At 39.8% G+C, this 23,188-nt stretch overlaps 1 protein-coding gene across 7 annotated transcripts in view; it reads right to left on the minus strand.

Moving 5' to 3' along the window:
* LOC148149855 (uncharacterized) overlaps positions 1-23,188 on the minus strand; it is a 338,979-nt gene that overhangs the window by 286,387 nt on the left and 29,404 nt on the right. For 5 of the 7 annotated variants that reach the window (XM_087986890.1, XM_087986892.1, XM_087986891.1 and 2 more), the window contains one exon: positions 6,798-6,836. The exons of the other annotated variants lie outside the window; for them this stretch is intronic. In XM_087986890.1, the coding sequence (XP_087843016.1) occupies positions 6,798-6,836 (39 nt within the window). The remainder of the gene's footprint in view (positions 1-6,797; positions 6,837-23,188) is intronic. 7 annotated transcript variants of the gene reach the window in all.

Genomic DNA, 23,188 nt, shown 5'->3' on the forward strand with positions numbered 1-23,188 from the left:
GGAAGGGAGGGAAGAGGGTTGGGGGGGAAGGGAGGGAAGGGGGGAAGAGGGGGATGAGGGAATAGGGGAGATGGTAAGGGGGAGAAGAGGGGAGGGGCGGGAGTACAGGGAGGGGAAGGAGAGGGGTGGAAGGGGGAAGAGAGACAATGGAGGTGTGTGTGTGAGAATGTGAGTGAGTGAGAGACTGAGACAGACAGAGTGCATGAGTGAGTGTGTGCATGAGTGTAACAGAATATAAGCATATGAGAGGGTGTGTGTGTGTGGGCGCACGCGCCTGAGAGTGCATGTATGAGAGAGGGTCTGCATGCGTGTGAGAGTATGTAAGGGTGTGTGCATATGTGTGCGAGTGTGCATGTGAGAAAGTGCATAGTTTAATGGTCACCTGTAATGTGACATGAACCTCAGGTCCCAGTTGAGGTCATCCTCATGAGTATTAAACTTGACTATTAGCCTCTGCTTGGCCATTCTGCATTGTTGCGTATCTTGAAGCCCGCCTTGGAGGACAGTCACCCGAAGATCCAAAGCCAAATGTCCCTGACCTTTGTCCACCTCAGTCCAACACCTCATCACGAAATGGAGTATTTGCTCTTAAGTGGCTGGTTATACATACCAATAGTTATACTATAGGATCTTGGCTTGACTGCTGTGCAAAACCAAGTCAACAGCTCAACAGTTTACAACTGTTGTTTTGTGAGGATATCACCCCCTCTAAAGTGCTGTTGAGGCCTGTTCATTAAATGTATTCAAGGCTGAAACAGACAGATTTTTAATCAATAAAAGAATCATGGGTTTATGGGGGAAAAGGCCAGGAAAGTCGAGTTAAGGATCACTACATCAGCCATGATCTCATTGAATGGCAGAGGAAACTTGACGTTTAGAATGACCTACTTCTATTCCTATGGTTTTAATTGTCCAGTCACATATGGAGCGGCAGGAGTTTCACAGTGTAAAATCTCGAGTTAGCCATGAAAAATGAGATACAGAAGATCCTTGACCACGTAAGTAATTTTTTTTCAAGTAGTGTCAAGGAGGGAGGAGATCTTGCCAAATGGAGAATCGACAAATCTCACAATAAAAACTGGATTTTGAGCCCTTTGTACTCAATGGAAGAGGTACTTCCTTGAGAGTAAGAACATGGAATAAGGGCTTTATTTTAGATGGGAAAGTTTAACAGTACATACAGTTGGGTACAGTATTTACTTACTAGGATTTGTAGAAGTAAGATAGTTAGAATCTGGTCCATTGTGAAAGAATTTTGTGCTTTACTTTTCAGGAGGCAAACAACATAGGAATGGAGTAGAATTCCTAAATTCAGGTTTGCTGGACAATCTCAGACAAATGATCATGATTAAACTGAAACAAAACTTTTGATCTTGTTGTCAATCAAATTTATACCACACAAAGTCACAGTAAACAGGAAATAGAAGCATTTTGTGGTGAAGTGCTATTATAATGGTTGACTGAAACACCAAAAACCTCTGGTAGCAAATAGCTTCTTTAAAACAATTGTATATGTAGGCAGCACATTCATAAGTTCATATGATATAGGAGCAGAATTAGGCCATTAGGCATATTGAGTTTGCTCCACCAATCATGGCTGATATGATCCTCATCCCTATTTTCCTGCATACTCCATATAATCCTTCAACCCATTATCCATTAAAAATTTGTCTAATTCCTCCATAAATTTACTCACTGTCCCAGCATCCACTACACTTTGGAGTAGCAAATTCCACAGACTCTCAACGTGTTACAAGAAATACTTTCTCCTCAACTCTGTTTTAAATTTGCTATCCCTTGTCCTGGAATGCCCTACAAGAGGAAGTATCCACTCCATGTCTATTTTATCCATACCTTTTATCATCTTGAATACCTCAATTTGATCTGCCCTTATTCTTCTAAATTCCACAGAGTATAGGCCCAAACCATTCAATCTTTCTTCATATGACAAACTCCTCATCTCTGGGGTCAATCCAGTGAACCTCCTCTGAACTATCTCCAATGCCACTACACTTTTCCTCAAATAGGGGCAACCAAAACTGTGCACAATACTCCAAGTGTGATCTCACCAACGCCTTGGATAGTTGCAACAATACTTCCTTACTTTATATTCTATTCCTTTAATTATAAAAGCCAGCATTCCATTTGCTTTCTTTATTAGCTGCTGTACTTACATGCTAGTTTTCTGTGACTCATGAACAAGGACACCCAGGTCCTTTTCCACAGGAGCACCCCAAAGTCTCTCCCTATTTAGAGGTTGCCTTCTCATTTTTTCGACTGAAATGCACAACTCACACATATCCATGTTAAACACCATCTGCCGCATTTTGGCCCACTCTCCTAATCTTACCACATCTACCTGTAAGGTTTTCTTTCCCTCATTGCAATTTACCATCCCACCTACTTTTGTGTCTTTCACATAGTTGGCCATAAGGCCTTCTATCCCTCATTCCTGAAGAAGGGCTTATGCCCGAAACGTCGATTCTCCTGTTCCCTGGATGCTGCCGGACCTGCTGCGCTTTTCCAGCAACACATTTTCAGCTCTGATCTTCAGCATCTGCAGTCCTCACTTTCTCCTTCTATCCCTGTATCCAAGTTGTTAATGCAAATACAATAGTTGGGGTCTAAGGACCAAAGGCTGTGGCATTCCACTTATTACATTTGGCCATCCAGAACAAAAAACATTTATACCGACTCTGGCTTCTGTCTATCAGCCAGTCATCTATCCAAGCTGATAAATTACCCCTAAATCACATGATCCAACTTTGTGAATTAACCTTTTGTGTGGCACCTTATCATATGCCTTCCAAAAGTCCAGATATATTACATCTACAGGATCCACATTATCCACTTTGCCGGTTACATCTTCGAAGAACTCTAGCAAATTAGTTGAACATGATTACCCTTCACAAAACCATACTGACTCTGATGGATAGTGTTTTGACTTTAAAAATGTCCTGACATTGTTTCCTTGATAACTAATTCAAACACTTTCCCAACAAGCAATATTAAATTAGCTGATCCACATATTGCCTTCACTCTTATTTGAATAAGGGCATTATATTAGCATTTTTCAAATCCATTGGAACCTTTCCCATGTCCAGGGAATTTTGGAATACTGTAACTAATGGATCCACTATCTCTGCCACCACTTCCTTTAATAGCGTAGGATATAGGCCATCAGACCTGAGGGACTTGTCTGCCCTCAATTCTAATAGTTTGCTGAGTATCTTTTCCCTATCAATGTTGATTGTTCTAAGACCATAAGAGCTAGGAGCAGGAGTAGGCCATCTGGCCTTTGATCCTGCTCCGCCATTCAGTAAGATCATGGCTGATTTTTTCATGGACTCAGCTCCACTTAGCCACCCTCTCAACATTTCCCTTAATTCCTTTATTGTTCTAAAAATATCTATCTTAGCTTTAAAAACTTTCCCTGAAGTAGCATCAACTACTTCACTGGGCAGGGAATTTCAGAGACTTACAACGCTCTGTGTGAAGAAGTTCCTTCTCAATTCAGTCCTAAATGTACTCTGCATAATTTTGAGGCTATGCCCTCTTATCGTCGTTTCACCAGCCAGTGGAAACATCCCTTCTACTTCTATCTTATCTATTCCCTTCTACTTCTATCTTATCTATTCCCTTCATAATGTTATATGTTCCTATAAGATCCCTGCTTATTCTTCAAAATTCCAATGAATATAATCCCAAACTACTCAGTCTCTCCTCTTAAACCAACCCCCCTCAACTCCAGGATCAATCGAGTGAACCTCCTCTGCACCCCTTCTCGTGCCAGTGCATCTTTTCTCAAGTAAGGAGACCAAAACTGCACGCAGTATTCCAGGTGTGGCCTCACCAGCACCCAGTACAGTTGGGACATAAACCCCCTGCTTTTAAACTCAATCCCTTTAGCAATGAAGGGCAAGATTCCATTTGCCTTCCTAATTATTTGAATCTGGAGAACAACCCTCTGTGATTCATGCACAAGGATACTCAGGTCATTCTGCATAGCAGCATGCTGCAACTTTTTGACCATTCAAGTAATAATCCTTTTTACAGTTACTCCTATCAAAATGGATGACTTCACATTTATTAACATTGTATTAACCATTTGTATAATTCAAAATAGATTATATAATCCCATTGTCCAAAGCGTAGTTTTCTCTGGAATATTTTGTCTGTGGTTTTCAATGGAACATTGAGGTGAATTTATTTTACATCTATTTTCACTGTTTAACAAATCACAGTTGTCCTGCAGTATTTCATCTAATTATCAATTCTGTACTCAATGTTATAATTCTAGACTTGACAGCATTGGTTCCTATGATCTTCACCCATTATTGTATTCATTTCAGTATAAGAAAACTCTACTATTGTGTGAATAGCAATATAAAATAAAAACGTACCTCCACTTTGAAAAAAAATTAACATTGTATTCCATCTGCCAGACCTTTGCCCATTCACTTAAAGTATCTATGTTACTCAGCAAAGTTTCACAGTCTTCTGCACTTTGCTCTGCCATTCATCTTAGTGTCATCTGCAAACTTTGACACGGCACATGGTCCCTAACTCCAGATCACTTATATAAATTGTGAATAATTGTGGACCACACACTGATCCCTGATGCACACAACCAGTTACTGATTACAAACCAGAATAGCACTCACTTATCCCCGCTCTTTGCTTCCTGTGAATCAATCCATCCTAATATTTTACCCATAAAGCCATGCATCTTTATCTTATGCAGCAGTCTCTTGTGCGGCACCCTATTGAAGGCCATTTGGAAATCTAGGTACACCACATCTACTGGGTGCCCATTGTCCACCTTGCTTGTAATGTCTTCATTAGAATTCCAAAAGATTAGTTGAGCATGACATGCCCTTTATGAACCAATGCTGCAACTGCCCAATGGGACAATAATTTACTGGATGCCTTGCTATTTCTTCCTTGATAATAGACTCGAGCATCTTCCCTACTACAGACGTTAAGCTAATTGATCTATAATTCCTCACCTTTTGTCTACATCCTTTTTTAAACAGTGGCGCACACTTGCTGCTTTCCAATCTGCTGGAACTGCCCCAGAGACCAGCAAATTTTGGAAAATTGCAAGTTCATTTGCTATTTCTCTCACCATCTCTTTTAGTACCCTGGGATGCATTCCATCAGGGCCAGGAGACTTGTCTGTCTTTAGCGCCATTAGCTTGCCCAACACTACCTCATCCATTAATAATGATTGTTTCTAGATTCTCACCCACCTTTGTGTCTTTGTCAATTACCAGAATGTTCTTAGTGTCCTCCACTGTGAAGACCAACACAAAATACCTATTCAATGCCTTGGCCATTTCATCATATCCCATAACTAAATGCCCCTTCTCATCCTCTAAAGGACCAATGTTTATTTTAGCCACTCTTTTTTGTATTATACATTCAAAGTTTGTGAGAAGATTTGTAGCTCGGGTGCTCGTTGTTGTGGTTCTGTTCGCCGAGCTGGGAATTTGCATTGCAGACGTTTCATCCCCTGTCTAGGTGACATCCTCAGTGCTTGGGAGCCTCCTGTAGTGGTACCACTATAAATGCCGGAGGAAACATCACAGAAGTACTTCACAGGAGGTTCCCAAGCACTGAGGATGTCACCTAGACAGGGGACGAAACGTCTGCAACACAAATTGTATTATATATTTATAGAAACTTCTGCTATCTGTTTCTGTGCTAGATTTTTCCCATGTTCTATCTTTCTTTTCTTTATGGCTCTTTTGCTCTAGGTTCTATCCTTTCTATTGCCTCTGACTTGCCCATCCCAACAAGAATGATACTATTGTCCTCCTATTCAGAAATCAAATAGTTTGTATACTGGTAAAATAATGTTTAGAAACAGTTTAATCAACACACTTGCATCTTGGCACAAATATAACTTCAGATATTGTCTCCTTAAGACAAAAATTAAACTGAAACCAAAAATATCAAAAAAAGAAAATGAGCTACCGTTTAGGTGTTGACATTTTAAAAGGATAAAAATATCAAAGAGGTGATCAATCTTAAATTTAAAAACAAGTACGAATGTTTCAGTATTAAGGAATTAGAGCAAACAGAGGTCTCAGAATAAAATAAGGCAATGGAAAAACATGAAAGAGAGCATACAACATGCTCCAAAACAAAAATTACCAACTAGAAAAGAAGCGATGAGCAGTGGACAACAGATGAGATTCTATCAATGAAGAAAAATAGGAGGAAAGAAAGAAACACACCTGGATGTCATGGAATTCAAAAAGAAATTAAGATTACAGGAAGGCAGGCTAAATCAAAATGGTTTAGGGAGATGAGCGATCGCATTATACATTAAATAGTATAGGAGCTTCCAAGAAATCATGCAAATTAGGCACCAGAAGATGAAATCTTAGATACATCAGAAGAAAGATAATAGCAGTTTAGTATGTACCTAACCCTAAGACAAAGATGATAAATTGGTGTTTGAAAGGGGCATAGCAGCAAGAAATATTGACAGAATACATAAATGAATTGCATAATGATCCAAAGTCCTCAAGATATAAAGTCAAATGATTGATGAGAAAATTATGACAAAGATCAAGAATGCGTTGAAATTAACAAGTACAGGAAAAGTTTCTGGCACAGATGACTTAGCAGCAGAACATCTAAAAGCCCTTAGATAAACAATCATTCTTCGTTGAGTTGCCTAAGAAACCTAAAGCAATGGAACACAATCAATTTAGACCTATTAGATTAACGCATGTATTCATTAAAGCGGTCTTGAAATTTGTAGTAAAAAATACATATTAACGTACTTGAAGCAGAGATTGGGGAAATTAAGTCTGGATTTAAACCTAGAGTAGAAACAAGAGGAGGAATATTGAAATTAAGAACAATCTTTAATGAACATTTTGAAGTAAACAACTTACATAATTTGCTTAATTTACAATAAGAAAACATTCCATCTTTAGCACCAAAATTCATGAGCCGATATATGACATTGGCAGTAAAAATGAGAGACTTATTCAGAGACTATTGTTATGTCACAGGGTAAACCCCCCTACTTAATTTAAACCAGCAACACGGTAAAGATTTAACGTGTGCAGTAATCTGTGAAAATTCAAGAGGCCAAGAACCAGTCAGAAAAAAGTAACACCTTTATTTCTTAAAGTATAACAGAGAATAATTGACAATTATTTACAACTCCTTCCTCTAACCTATTTTTTACTTTCCCTTCTATAATACTAGTCTGATAAAACCCCAATTAAGATTTACTGAAAAATTCAAATTTCAAAACCAGCAAGTGGTCAAATCTTCTCTTTATATCTTCCTCTGTAGATTTGCTCTCCAGATCAGTGTTGATGTTTTTCTCTGCGCAAACTCCTTCTCTAGACAGGCACCTCTCAGAGTTCTCACTAGCAGCCAACACCTGTTGGTCTTTTGGCAGTTCTCCCCCAACTGTTCACTTTTTCCCGGTCTTATACCCCCAAAACATCGGATTGTGTCATTGGCATTTAATATTGTCAATATACTAAATCAAAATTGTTTGGCGTTTGGTATTTTTTGGGGTATAATTTAAAATGATTTGCTGAATTCGAATTGGTTTCATTATTTCCAAGCAACCTAGCTAATCTAGTTGTTCGACCAAATGTTACATTGTTACCTTATTCAGAACACTTGGTGCTGTGTCAGGTCCTTCTGCTAGCTTTTAACTTTCTTAAAGATACAGTACACCCACATATTCATAACACTATATTGCACCGAATAGCAAGTATTAAAGTTGTTGAGGGATATTAGAAATGTTTCAAAGGCAGAGAACAAGATGATAAGGTTGTGTACTGTTGCAAATTTATTCAATCCGTACAAAGAACAAATATTCAGATAATTAGATATACTTCTAGGGGTAAAAATTGGAGGCGAGAACATAGATTTCCTGTCAGCAGGTGACAGAGCTTCTTGCAGAATCAGAATTGGGTCCACAAAATATTATAAATCAAGTAAAATCTGCATGTTTAATATATGAATTGAGAGTGAATACTAAAAAGTCTTAATAACGGTACTTAGAAAGAACACATTAGAAGATGGAATGAAAACTGAAGTTGATGGTGTCACACTGGAACAAGTGAATAAATTTGTCTTTCTAGGACGATTGAAAACAGAAGATAACAGATGTGATGCTGAAGTTAGGACAGAGATAGCCAGAGGTAATATTGTGAAGATGAAGACTGTTAGCAAGAAAATTTGAGCTTGTAACAAGGAAAGAATTCATAAGAGGATACATTATATCCACTTTTCTGTATGCCTTAGAAACCTGGACAGAAGTAAAAATCTATGAAGAGAAAAGAGACCTTTGAAACATGGAGGCTAAGACATACACAAAAAATATTCCAGATACAGATCAAAGGACAAACAGAGAGGTAATTGAAATTGCAAGAGCAAAAGTAACTCAAAAAATAGCATCAGAAGAGGATAGGTCAGTTTTTCAGCCCTTTAACCACAGCTGAATAGCTACACAGATCTCTTTTAGGGGATAAACTGAAACACAGTAGAAAGAGGGGATGACCTGGCATAAATGTGTAGTTAAATGACGGATGTCACAAAATGGTTGTAAACAAGCTACATGGATGGATGAGGATGATGGAAGACAGCTGAGCATCACAGACATTTGACAGTAAATCTCCTGGCAAATGTAGCTACAAGCAATAGCACCAATTAATGTAATTTTCAATTTACAAAAAATTAATATTTTATTATTCGTTGCTGTTTTCTTTGAGAACAAAAAATAAAATGGTCATTTAAGCAATAAAATTTGAAAAGCAAATGATGTGATCTAGCATTTTCCACTCCCCGCAAGCCAACCTTTCAACGTTTCATTAATCATGCATTTTCACAATTTGCCTGAAGCTGGAAGCAAATGTGTGGCCTGGTACAGCACAAAGATGGCTTTATGTCCATGGGCAGGCAAAGGATCATGAGGCATATGCGCACAGCCAGACATGTGAAGGATTATAGGACATGTGTGCAGAGTATCATGAGGCATACATGGGTATTGTTCACGAGATGCATGGCCGAGTCCACATCTTACAGGGTGTGTAGGGTTGCACAAGTTTGGCCTTTCAGCCTTCACTAGATCAGCTTGGTGTGTAGATGTAAAAAGAAAGGAATTCTACTCATTAAATATGCAGCTGCTATGTAGCCACCTTACAAGAATTTTTAAAAAATGAATAAGATTTCTGGGCAACTACTTTTAGACACATCAATACTGACAGTCTCAGCTACAGATAGCATCCAAGTGACAAAAGACATCGGACGTCATGGTGGAGTACACTGGTGCAGAATCCCATATACACAAAAAAGAAAAATCACAAATATAACCAATTGATGGTCAGGGCATCAATTTTTGATCCACCAGCATGTTGAAAATGCACTGCTGGCCTCTTGATTGCTCAACAAGTAACCTCCAATGGGGACCTTCAGAGGTGTTATGTACAGTGGTGTTATTGTCATACTCTGCAAAGTGGAGCTGCTTTCAGTCCTCTGTTGAGGACTGTCCACAATTGTAATTGCATTCAGCATGTACTCCTACTCACGTGACACGCTGCTGACTTGCACCACCCTTTGATCTCTGTGCTGGTGAAGGGTTATCTAACTCATGTGATCATTCTCTGAGGTCTACACTACAGCTGTGACTCTGGCATTACCCCGCCAGGAGATAGAAGACCTCAACATGTTAGCCATCTTTACAATATTGCTTTCATGACATATTGCTGAGCACAAAATTGCCACTAATGGATACACATGCTAAAAAGCTGCTCACATGCAACTGCAAATTTACAGCATAAGTCTTTCAGCTGCTCTCCGTTGCCTTTGTTAATGGCCTATCCTAATGACACCTTGCCAATCTCCAGGACAACCTCCCTCTTATGCAATAGTATTGCTAAAAAGGGTAGGTCACCCCGGCCTATCTCCATTCCTGGAAATTATCCACTTCCCCTCCTGCACCGAGAAAAAGTATGTTCAGACTCTGAGGGTGCAATTTGAAGCTCATGAGACAAGTGACGTTTTTCGAACTTCACTACAGGTCACTTCAAGGCAGACAGTCAGTGCTGCTTGCTTAAACAAAAGACATGAACCCTGTAAAACATTTCTTTTTGTTCATGGTTTTGGTGCCCTTCCTATATAGAGAACTGTCAGAGTTGTAGTTGCCAGCTCATAATTGCTAAGCAACCACCTTGCCAGCCCTGTAGGGATCACTAAAACACTTCTTGCACTGTATCCTCGTCTTGTTAATGATGCCTGACCTGCATACAACTGCAGCTACCTTCAGCCATGCCTGCTTGATCAGGCTGACTTGCCTCTTTCACCCATCCTCTTGAAATGGCAACTATCTTCTTTACCTCATCGCCTGTAACACTATATACAATGATACATTAGCAAAGCAAAATGCAGCCCTTCCCCACTACTCAGGCCTCTATTCAAAAAGACCACTCTAATCCCTCATTGCAGGCATTGTGATGGCCGGCTGTGTCCCACTAAACTTTGCATGCTCAGACATACTGCAGAGCTGTTATGAGGCTATTTCAGAGGGCAGTTAAAAGTCAATCACATGATTGTAGGTCTGAGGTTACATGTAGGCCAGAGATCTATGAGAGAGTATCTTCACTAAAATGAACTGAATGGGTCTGAAACAATTGATGATAGCGTTATGGTCACTGTTACAAAGACTAGCTTTCAATTACTAATTTTAGTGACTGTATTTAATTCCACCAGCTGCCATGTGGGAATTTGAATATATGGCCCAGAGCATTAACAGATCATCAGGATTAAGAGTCTGGTAACATTATTACGAGAATCACCATCTCCCTACACAAAGTAATCTCTGTTAATTGTTCTACATCCTCCTTCAGTACAACTATATTCTCACTTTTACTTTCATTTGTAAATGTAGTTGCAAAACATGTGCTTCATACTTTCTGCACATTTCATCCTCCACGATTGAACTCCTCCCTTCAACTGAGTGTTCCTGCCATCTTTCATTTGTTTATTCCACACAAGCTTGTTTTAGCCCTCAATGTTTTGTACTTTATTTGTTAGTTGCTTCCCTATACACTGTGCATCCATCTTATCATTATTTCCACCTCCCTTTCGATCTATATGGTAATTATACAGTACACCCTAACTTTAGTATATGCTTCCCTTTTAAACTTTAGTTTTGTTTCAATCTTTTCAGTTTTCTACAGTTCTATTTTTCAGCGCATTTGTTTTTTTAGGACTAGGTTTACTTGCATTTATAGAGCACCTTTCACAACCTCAGGCCTTTCCAGCCTATTAATTACATTTGAAGAACAATTTTGATCAAATGTACCAAAGCAATTTCCTCTGGAATTTTGGCCTAGATTTTGTGCTCAAGCAAGTTGTGATGAATGGTGTGCCACAGAGCTGGGGTCTCCATTCTTTTTATAATTTATTTAAACAACTGGATGAAAGTAACAAAAGTGAATTTGATAATAATATAGATAAATGTGAGAAATTAAGTTCTGAGGAGGACATAGGAAGACTACAGGTAGATAGACTTGGCTAATGGAGTGTAATATGGGAAAATGTGAAATGGTACATGTTGGCAAGAAGAATAAAAAAGAAACCTATCATTTAAATTATAAGAGTTGCAGAGGGATCTGGATGTGCTCACTCAGACAACCACTAGATGCACGATGGGCCAAATGACTCCCTCTGCAGCATGGCAACTCAGTGGTTAGCACCACTGCCTCACTACGCTAGGGACCCAGGTTTGATTCCAGTCAAAGGCGACTGTCTGTGTGGAGATTGCACGTTCTCCCCACGTCTGCATAGGTTTCCTTTGGTTTCCTCCCACAGTCCAAAGATGTCAGGTTAGGTGGATTGGTCATGCTAAATTTCCTACAATGTCCAGGGATGTGAAGGCCAAATGGGTTAGGCATAGGAAATGTAAGGATAGGGTAAAGGGGCTGGGTCTGGGTGAGATGCTCCTCAGAGGGTCAGTGTGGATTTCATGGGCCAAATGGCTTACTTCCTCACTCCAGATTCTGGAAGAAGTTCGGTGGAGGTTTACTAGACTAATGCCTAGAATTGGCTGATTGTCTTAACAGGAAAGGTTGGACAGGTTAGGCTTGTATCTGCTTGAGTTTAGGACAGTAAAAGATGACTTGATTGAAACATACAAAGATCCTATCGGGGCTTGACAGGGTGGATAAGAGGTGGATGTTTCCTCTGGTGGTACAATCCAAAACTAGGCATCACTGTTTCTGAAAACAAAACAATTTAAAACAGAAATGAACTGGAATTTCTTCTCTCAGAGGGTTGTAAATCTTTAGAACACTCTTCGACAAAAGGCATTGGAAGCTGATTCTTTGAAATGTTTATGCTATCCTGTAAGACCATAAGACATAGGAGTGGAAAGAAGGCCATTCAGCCCATCAAGTCCACTTCGCCATTCAACCATGGGTGATGGGCATTTCAACTCCACTTTCCCCGTAGCCCTTAATGCCTCGCGAGGGCAGAGATTAATAAATTCTTGATCTGAAGACATTTAAAGTCACGGCCTCCACTGCGCTCCGTGGCAATGAATTCCACAGGCCCACCACTCTCTGGCTGAAGAACTGTCTCCTCATTTCTGTTCTAAATTAACCCCTTCTAATTCTAAGGCTGTGCCCACAGCTCCTAGTCTCCCTGCCTAACGAAAACAACTTCAAACCATCCACCCTTTCTAAGCCATGCATTATCTTGTAAGGTTCTATTAGATCTCCCCTCAACCTTCTAATGAATCCAATCCCAGGATCCTCAGCCATTCATCGTATGTTAGGCCGACCATTCCAGTGATCATCCGTGTGAATCTCCGCTGGACATGCTCCAGTGCCAGTATGTCTTTCCTGAGGTATGGAGCCCAAAATTGGACACAATATTCCAAATGGGGCCTAACTAGAGCTTTCTAAAGTCTCAGAAGCACATCACTGCATTTATATTCCACTTGAGATAAGTGACAACATTACATTAGCTTTCTTAATCATTACTCAACATGCAAGTTAACCTTTAGAAAATCCTGGTCTAGCACTCCCAGATCCGTTTGTACTTCTGCTTCATGAATTTTCTCACCGTTTAGAAAATATTCAATGTCTGTATTCTTTTTCCCCAAAGTGCAAAACCACGCATTTGCTCACATTGAATTTCATCAGCCATTTCCTGGACCACTCTCCTAAACTGTCTAAATCTTTCTGCAACCTCCCCACCTCTTCAGTACTACCCTGCCTGTCCACCTAACTTTGCATCATTGGCAAACTTCACCAGAATGCTCCCATTCCCTTCTTGCAGATCATTAATATACAAGGTGAACAGCTGCAGCCTCAACACTGAGTCCTGCAGAACACCACTTGTCACTGGCTGCCATTCTGAAAAAGAGCCTTCTATCCCAACTCTCTGCCTTCTGTCAGACAGCCAATCCTCAATCCATGCCAGTAGCTCACCTCAAACACCTTGGGCCCTCACCTTACCAAAGGCCTTTTGGAAGTCTAGATAGATAACATCCACAGGGTTTTCCTGGTCTAACCTACTTGTTCTCTCTTTAAAGAATTCTAATAGGTTTGTCAGGCACGGCCTCCCCTTACTAAATCCATGCTAACTTGTTCTAATCAGGCCTTGCACTTCCAAGAATTTAGAAACCTCATCCTTAACGACAGATTCTAGAATTTTACCAACAGCCGAGGTTAGGCTAATCAGCCTATAATTTCCCATCCTTTGTCATCATCTTTTCTTGAACAAGGGGTTTACAACAGTGAATTTCCAATCATCTGAGACTTTCCCTGACTCCAGTGACTTTTGAAAGATCACAACCAATGCCTCTGATATTTCCTCAGTCACCTCCATCGGAACTCTAGAATGTAGCTCATCAGGTTAAGGAGATTTATTAAGCTTTAGTCCTTTTAGCCTTTCTCGCACTTTCTCTTTTGTAATGGCTACTTCCTGACTCTCCATAAATTGTTGGGATATTATTCACTGTGAAGACTGACGCAAAGTATTTGTGAACGATCATAAGGAAATAGCTGAAGAACTTAAGAAAGGTGAAAAGTTATCAAAGATGTGCAGAAATGTGGAGCTGAGCTTACATTCAGATCAGCCATGACCTTATTAAATGATAATGTAGGCTCAAGATATCAAATGGCTACTCCTAATTGTATGTTCATATAAATTCATGTTGTGCTTTATCACTCTAAAAATCAATATTTGCAGTATTGGAGACTATTTGATCCATGATATCTGTACCCGCTCTTCAGTAGAAATATATATAACAAAACATCTTTCAGAGAATTCTCCCAGATCTTCTTGTTGAATGAACTTTTCACTAAAAGATGAAAATGTGTCTGTTTTGATGATACTTTCTGTCAAAAATTTCCATGTTCCAATCACCACTATGTAAAAGAAATTCTCTTGAACTTTCTCTTCTCTATATTGATTTTAAACAGTTGAGTCACCAAATACACAAAGTGGTTTCATATTACTTATTCTGTCAAAACTTTCAATTTAATTCTAGGAAATTTCCTCTAAGCCTGTGCTGAAAATAGTCCCAGTGATTCAGGTTTCTCCCAACTATAATTTCCAGTTTCTGCAAAAATTCTGGATTTTATCTGTGTACTCTGTATGGGGTGGATTTTATGGATCCTGGGGAGGGTTGGCAAACCCATGGTGAAAAAAGATAGTTTGAGCACCATGCAATAGGCCCTGTTCCTGAAGCCTTTCTGTCAACCTCAATTTTATTATTGGCTGTGGAGTACCCATAGACAAATTGAAGCCCTTAAGTTGCAAAATAATAACAATTTAAAGGCGTTTTCCTATCACAGATGGGACTTAAAAAAAAGCAGTCAGAGAGGCCAACAAGAAGTGAACAGCCTGGTAAGTTTCGGTGCATGAGCTGGTAGAGGGAACATTTTAGTGGGCTCTTTGTGTCTATCAGCCCTCCTGACGAAGAACATATGCCCAAAATGTTGATCTTCCTGTTCCTCGGATGCTACCTGACGAGCTGTGCTTTTCCTGCACCACGCTCTCAACTCTGATCTCCAGCATCTGCAGTCCCCACTTTCTACTGGTCTGTCAGAATCACCCTTACTTTCTCCCCAGGCATACCCTGAGCCTGCCAATCTTGCTCTAACTAAATCCCAGCCTTACCATAATGTTTATGGTCCATTGATAAAAGATGAGCACAAAGCTGCAGTTCCAATATCATTTAATTTATGCAGCAGCTCTCAAACTTCTTTCATTAAACTATATTCGCCACTTCTCTGTACGATTCATTAAGCTTTCTATATTTTTCTAATGTATCTTACACAATTCTTCACTGTTTTTGAAACTCCCACTTTAATATAGTGAGCAAATGTTCAGATTATTTTCTTCAAATCTACATTTAAATCATTTACAGTCAGTTCTGCTATAAAACGTGTTGCTTCAACGCAAATTGGCTTTAACGTTTTTGAAAATTTTTAAATTGTTATTTACACAATGCAAACCTTCCTTACCTATATTGGCTACAATGCAAATCTGGCCCCATTAGTGGGCGGCACGGTGGCACAGTGGTTAGCACTGCTGCCTCACAGCGCCAGAGACCCAGGTTCAATTCCTGCCTCAGGCGACTGACTGTGTGGAGTTTGCACGTTCTCCCCGTGTCTGCATGGGTTTCCTCTGGGTGCTCCGGTTTCCTCCCACCATCCAAAGATGTGCAGGGTCAGGTGAATTGGCCATACTAAATTGCCCGTAGTGTTAGGTAAGGGGTAAATGTAGGGGTATGGGTGGGTTTCGCTTCGGCGGGTCGGTGTGGACTTGTTGGGCCGAAGGGCCTGTTTCCACACTGTAATCTAATCTAATCTAATCTAATCTAATCTAAAATCTAGTTTTAATGGTGCAACTATTGCACAATTTTGTTATAATGCGAAATCATATGAGAATAGAACTATCGCGTTATATCAGAACTGACTGTATGTCTAAAAAGAATACATATGGGATCCAACAAAGATGTCACCCCTCTCTAAACAACTCGAGAAGATTATGGTGAGCATGTATTGGAAGTGATCCCACAATTGTCTCACACAGTGTGCCAGAATATTGATCCAGAAACAATGAAGGGGCTGTGACACATTTCCAATTCACGAGGGTGCGAGACTTAGAGGGGAACTTACCAGCGGTGTCATTCATGTCTGCTTGTTGCCCTTGTCCTTTTATAATGGTAGTGATCATTGATTTGGGAAGTAGTCCCAAAGAATATCTGTTGCAAAACCTTCTTCTACATAACAAAACTCTATTAAAAAGCTGTACAACATCAGCAAATTCTTTGATTATTCTGTGCATTTACAAATACTCATGGCAATTCAAAGTTCATGCAAATACCCAATAAAATGAGCATCTCAAATAGCTTCAAATTAAATTAATTATTTTTCAATGTAGCAATAATCACGCAAGCAAACAGAAAAGCTTTTTTGCTGACATAATCATCAAGAAGGTAAGTAAATAATTTAGCTGTATTGAGTGGTGTGTTTTAAAGAGGATTGCGGTCCAGTTGGCAAAGAAAATATGTTTTGTTCTGCCATTAATGCTATATAATATGTGATGAAGCTGCTTCTTTAACAAGGTTATGTTGTCCTTGGTTTTATATTTTAGGAGGTCATAAAGACACAGGTTCCAAAAGATCTGGGGCTGATCTACTTGAAGGAGCTTTTAAGTTTAAAAAAAACATTTGGACAATGAAAGAGGAGTGGCCAATTCTCCCCAATCAGCTTTTCTCTGGTTTGGTTTGGTTTGGTTTGAACAGGCAGAGTTGCAAAACTCCTGCACCAAAAAGGAGGAGGTCCATGCCAATCCTCCCTCTGTCTAACATCTCTCTTGGAAGACAGTGTTTGATTTTTCCTTTGGTGCTAAGGGCTGTTTATAGGGATTGTTTCAAGTATTTGGAACAGCATCATTAAATTGGGATAGTCTATCAGGTTTTCAGATAGATTAAGTTATTCTATATTCTGTTCTCTTTTGTTTGTGTTTCATTCAGTATGCAAATAAATTCTGTTTTGTTTAATACTAAGTAGTTGGGCCAGTTGCATCAATCCCAGAAAATCCACTTTACACCTGCTTAAAACAACTAGCAAAATTAGTGTCCGGGCTCCTTTCTTGAAAAGTTGATGCAGTATACTCTGGTTTCTCTTAAGATTGTATAAAAAAAAAGTATGGTACAAAGTGAATACTAAATTGTTGGAACAACTTTCCTTTGAGGTAAACATTAGACCAAGGCCTGCATTTTGTGTCTTTGGATGCTAAATTCTGTATTCTGAGGCAACAATAAAACAGGTGGAAACACGTTTACTTTTGCGTTTCAAGTACGATACATGGTACTGCAAGAAGGGAAACAACATGTTTAGAAACTTTGAATTTAACCTAGTCATTATGAGAAAGGAAATGATAAAAATATTACAGCAATTGTTGATGAATCAACTGCAAAACACAGATTTTCCAGTTTAACACCCGCTTCATTAACACTTGTTCATAAAGTTTGATAATATAGACAAAGTTTTGCACATTATTTAAAGGAAGCATTGCATTGAATTTGTGTTCACAAGCTTTATCTACCTCAGAATGTAAAAAACTTCACTCTACCCAATTTTTGATATTAATGAAGATAAGTACAATTGAGTCAATTTTTTCTGACAGATGGTTAGCCTGAAACTTGGGACAGGTAACCATTCCTAGTGGTTCTATGCAAATTTACAACAATTCTCTGTGATAGGAAGTGCTACAGACCCCAGTCTATGCATTCAATGCAGCTCTCTTCATATTAGGTGCAGTTACTGCCTGTGATACTCTCTGCCAAAGTAAAAATCAATGAATATCTTCTTCATTAACTTCATCCCCATCCTCACAGGTGCTTCAGACCCTTTAGAATGGAATCCCTACAGTGTGGGAGCAGGCCATTCAGCCCAACAACTCCACAGTGAGTGCCCGAAGAGCATCCCACCCCAGCCCATCCCCCTAACCTTGCATTTCCCATGACTACCACACCTAACCTGCACATCCCTCGACACTATGGGGTTATTTAGCATGGCCAATCCACCTAACTTGCACATTTTCGGACTGTGGGAGGAAACCAGTGCATCCAGAGGAAACCCACGCAGACACAGGGAGAATGTGGAAACTTCACGTAGACAGTTGCCCAAGGGTGGAATTGAACCCAGGTCCCTGATGCTATCAGGCAGCAATGCTAACCACTGAGCCACTGTGCCAGTCCCTGCCCCACATCTGTTGCATGTTTTCAACATTTATTTGAATGTTATTGGAGTCAACACATATGCATGAATAACTCAGCCATTGGACCACCAGGAGTTGGATCATAGGAAAAGGACCACACTTCTTTCCTATACTCCAAATTTTAATATGCTCAACATCAAGTTTGATTAATCCAGTCAGATTGAATGAATTGAACAAGCAATGATTTTGAGTTATGCATCTTATTTAATGTTGAGAATTTGCAAGCTGTTGCAGATCTTTGTTTGCACCACCCTGAAGATTGAAGAATGTTTCTTGCACTTTTCTCTGACATATTAAAGTCAGGGCAGAAACATATCTATGATTTGCTGTATGAGAAGAAGAGCATGAAAGCTTGAGGAGCAAATAATAGAAACCTTGCTGCACTGAAGCAAGAGAGGAATACTACTGTCTTTGCTTAATTGGATCAACTGAAGTGTGGGTCAAAGCAAGAGATCATTGATGATGTAATCTCACCAGGTATGAAAACGTAGGCTATTTATGATTCACTGTGAAACAGTGCAGTAACTACTATGAAATCTTCATCCCACCTACATTTTCATATTTTCACTTACGAATAATTGACGCTACCACAGGACATTATTCTGCAAACAATATCCATGGCAGCCACACTTGTTTTTCAAAACATCTATGAATTCTGCAGATTATTTTTTGAAGGCATAGAGTACCGACACCAAATATATGTGTTCTCAATGTTTGAGAAGCAAGTTCTTCAAATTTCTTATCATCTTGTCAGAAGATGTGGGCATCACTGGCGAGGCTGGCATTTATTGCCTAAGCCAGTATTTATTGTTTATCTCTAGTTGTCTTTGAGAAAATCATGGTTAGCCAACTTCTCAACCTGCTGCAATTCTTTGGTGTCAGCGCATCTACACTATTGTTTTGACTCTGGGCATGGAAAGAGGATGTTACAAGCCAGAATTGTGTATGGTTTGATTAGTATTTGTTCGGGGATGTTGCCCTTGTCATTGTAGGGAACAGATGTCAAAGAGTTTGATGAACTACTGCAATAATGGAAACCAGAGTCAAGAGTGTGGTGCTGGAAAAGCATAACAGGTCAGGCAGCATCCAAGGAGTAGGAGAATCGACGTTTCAGGCATAAGCCCTTCATCAGGAATGAGGGCCAAGTGCTGGCAAATGGGACTAGATTCATTTAGGATATCTGGTCAGCATTGACAAGTTGGACTGATGGGTCTGTTTCCATGCTGTACATTTCTATGAAAGCAATCAGGCAACTGTGAAGTTGCTGGACCCAAGCGAAGCAGGTACATGCTGACACGCCCTCTCTCTGACCTTTCTCCTGTAAGACCCTGTGTTTGATTTTACCTTTTGTGCCAAGGAACAGCATCATTAATTTAGTATAATCTGTTGGATTTTCAAATAGATTAAGTTATTCTGTATTCTGTTCTCTTTTATTTGTGTTTCATTCGGTAATCTTGCAAATAAATTGTTTTTTTAGAAACTAAGTGGTCTGACCAGCAGCATCCCTCCTGGAATGTGTGTTTTACCTGCTTAAAACAACTAGCAAAAGTTAGGGTCTGGGCTACTTTCTTGAAAGCTTTTGAGGGAGTCTGGCCTGGTCCATAACACAATCTCATGTGTTACAATCTCACATATTTGGAACAAGATAGTGATGAGGCCAAGAGCTGAGTGGTCCTGGTAGAACCCAAACCTAGCATCAATGAATTGTTATAGTTGTGTAAGCACTGTTGAGAACAACTTCCATCACTTTGCTAGTGGCTGAGAGTAAACTGTCATGGTGATGGTTGGTTGAGTTAGATTCACTCTGTTTCCATGAACAGGACATAACTGCAAAATTTTCCAATTCTCAGGTAGATGCCAGTATTCTAACTTTACTGGAATAGTTTGGCTACAGGAAAGACTAATTTCTGCAGCACGATCCTTCAGTACTGCAGTCAAAATGTTAGCAGGCTCAAAAACTTTCTCGTGTCCAGTGTCTATATGTGAAGTGAATCATGTCTCTGAAAAGTAGAATTTTCTGATAATGGTGGAGGTAACTACGAATCAGCTAGTATGTTAGAAATACTCAGTCTTATCTTTGGTAATCACATGCTAGGCTCCTCCATCATTGAAGGTGGTGACACTTGTGGAGCTTCCACCTTCAGTTATTTATTGTGCACCTATTTATGATTGAATGCAGCACAACTACAAAGCTTTGATATGATCTTTTGGTTATGGGATCATTAAGCTCTATTGACTGCATGAGTTTTAAAACTAGAAAGTATAAATTACAAGATCTGGCCCTGTGTCAGGATTAATAGTATTCATTAAACTAAAGTACATTTAGACAGCCCTACAGGCATGTATTAAGAGTTATATGATAGTGTAAAAATTTTGATAGTTTTGCTACAAAGTGAGACAGGGGCAAATGACCAGAACCAAAAAGGCTCATAAAAGCACATTATATGACTTGGTGTTATCTGATCAGTAAAACCTTAGAACCAGCCACTATATGAAAATTAGAAAGTGAGTTTGCAGAGATTGAACTACTTAAAGTACAGGTCAGGACAAATGTATAGGAAATAGGATGCCAGAGGGTGAGATTGTTCACTTCCATACTTTATGAGCCCAATGATTCTAATCCCTAAACCTAGCTTATAAAATAAGACTTTTTCAATTGGATGGTTCGAATAATTCCTGAGAGCACTTGTAAATCTTTAATAGCATGGTAGCTGATGAGGGGATTCCATATTTGTGTGATGTAGAAATATTGAAAACAGAAGAAGAAATAGGTCATTCAACCGTTTGAGCCTGCTCACCATTCAACGGGACGATTGATCATCCAACTAAATCCTGTTTCAGTTTTCTCCTCAATAGCTTTTTTTTTAAAACCCCATCAACTCTAAGAACTATGTCTAACACTTTTTTGAAAACATTCAATGTTCTGGCCTCAACTGATTTCCATGGTAGAGAACCACAGGCTCAGTCTCTCCAGGTGAAGTAATTTAGAGTCAGAGAAAAGTATAGCACAGAAACAAACCTTTTCGTCTAACTCGTCCACGCCGACCAGATGTCCGAAATTAATCTAGTCCCATTTGTTAGCACATGGCCCACATCCCTCCAAACCCTTCCTATTCATAGACCCATCCAGGTGCCTTTTAAATGTTGTAATTGTACCTGCATCCACCATTTTCTCTGGGAGCTCATTCCATAGATGCACCACACTTTGCATGAAAATGTTGCCCCTTAGGTCAGTTTTAAATTTTTCCCTCTCACCTTAAACCTATGCCCTCTGGTTCTGGACTCCCCCAACCTAGAGGAAAAGACCTTGTCCATGCCCCTTATGATTTTATAAACCTCTATAAAGGTCACCCTTCAGCCTCTGACGCTCCAGGGAAAACAGCTCTAGCCTATTCAGCTTCTCCTGATAGCTCAAAATCTCCAATCCTGGCAACATCCCTGTAAATCCTTTCTGAACCCTCTCAAGTTTCATATCTTTCCAATAGGAAGACCACCAGAACTGCACGCAATATTCCAACAGTGGCATAACCAATGTCCTGTACAGCTGCAACATGACCTCCCAACTCCTGTACTCAATACTCTGATCAATAAGGGAAAGCATACCAAACACCTTCTTCACTATTCATCCACCTGAGACTCCACTTTCAAGGAGCGATGAATCTGCACTCCAAGGTCTCTTTGTTCAGCAACACTCCCGAGGACCTTACCATTAAGTGTATAAGCCCTGTCCTGATTTGCCTTTCCAAAATGCAGCACCTCACATTTATCTAAATTAAACTCCATCTGCCACACCTCAGCCCATTGGCCCATCTGATCAAGATTCCATTATACTCTGGAGGTAACCTTCTTTGCTGTCCACTCCAATTTTGGTGTCATCTGCAAACTTACTAAATATAGCTCCTATGTTCACATCCAAATCATTTATGTAAATGACAAAAAAAAGAGCAGTGGACCCAGCACCGATCTTTGTGGCACGCCACTGGTCACAGACATCTAGCCAAAAAAGCAAACCTCCACTACCACTCTTTGCCTTGTACCTTTGAGCCAGTTCTGTATCCAAATGGCTCGTTCTACCTATATTCCATGTCATCTAATCTTGCTAACCAGTCTGCCATGAGGAACCTTGTCAAATACCTTACTGAAGTCCATATAGATCACATCCACTGCTCTGCCCTCATCAATCTTATTTGTTACTTCTTCAAAAAACTCAATTAAGTTAGTGAGACATGATTTCCCATGCACTATGTTGACTATCCCTAATCAGTCCTTGCCTTTCCAAATACATGTAAATTCTGGCCCTCAGGATTCCCTCCAACAACTTGCCCACTACCGATGTAAGGCTCACCAGTCTATAGCCCCCTGGCGTTTCCTTACCACCTTTCTTAAATAGTGGCACCATGTTAGCCAACCTCCAGACCTCTGGCCTCTCACCTGTCACTATCAATGATCCAAGTATTCTAGCAAGAGGCCCAGCAATCACTTCCCTGGCTTCCCACAGAATTCCAGGGTAAACCTGATCAAGTCCTAAAGATTTATCCACTTTTAAGGATTTTAGGACATCCAGCACCACCACCTCTGTAATACGGACATTTTTCAAGATGTATTTCTCCACATTCTGTACCTTCCAAATCCTTCTCCACAGTAAACACTGATGCAAAATACTCATTTACTATCTCGCCCATCTCATGTGGTTCCACACATAGGTTGCTTTGCTGATCTTTGAGGGGTCCTATTCTCTCCCCAGTTACCTGTTTGTCCTTAATGTGTTTATAAAATCCCTTTGGATTCTCCTTAACCCTATTTGCCAAAGCTCTCATGACCGCCATTTGCCCTCCTGATTTCCCTCTTACTCCTACGGCCTTTAATCTCTCCTAAGGATTCATTCGATCTCTGCCGTCTA

Source organism: Chiloscyllium plagiosum, unplaced genomic scaffold, assembly GCF_037043375.1.
Source record: "Chiloscyllium plagiosum isolate Xiang-an unplaced genomic scaffold, Cpla_swu_hap1 HiC_scaffold_5, whole genome shotgun sequence".
Lineage (NCBI taxonomy): Eukaryota > Metazoa > Chordata > Chondrichthyes > Orectolobiformes > Hemiscylliidae > Chiloscyllium > Chiloscyllium plagiosum.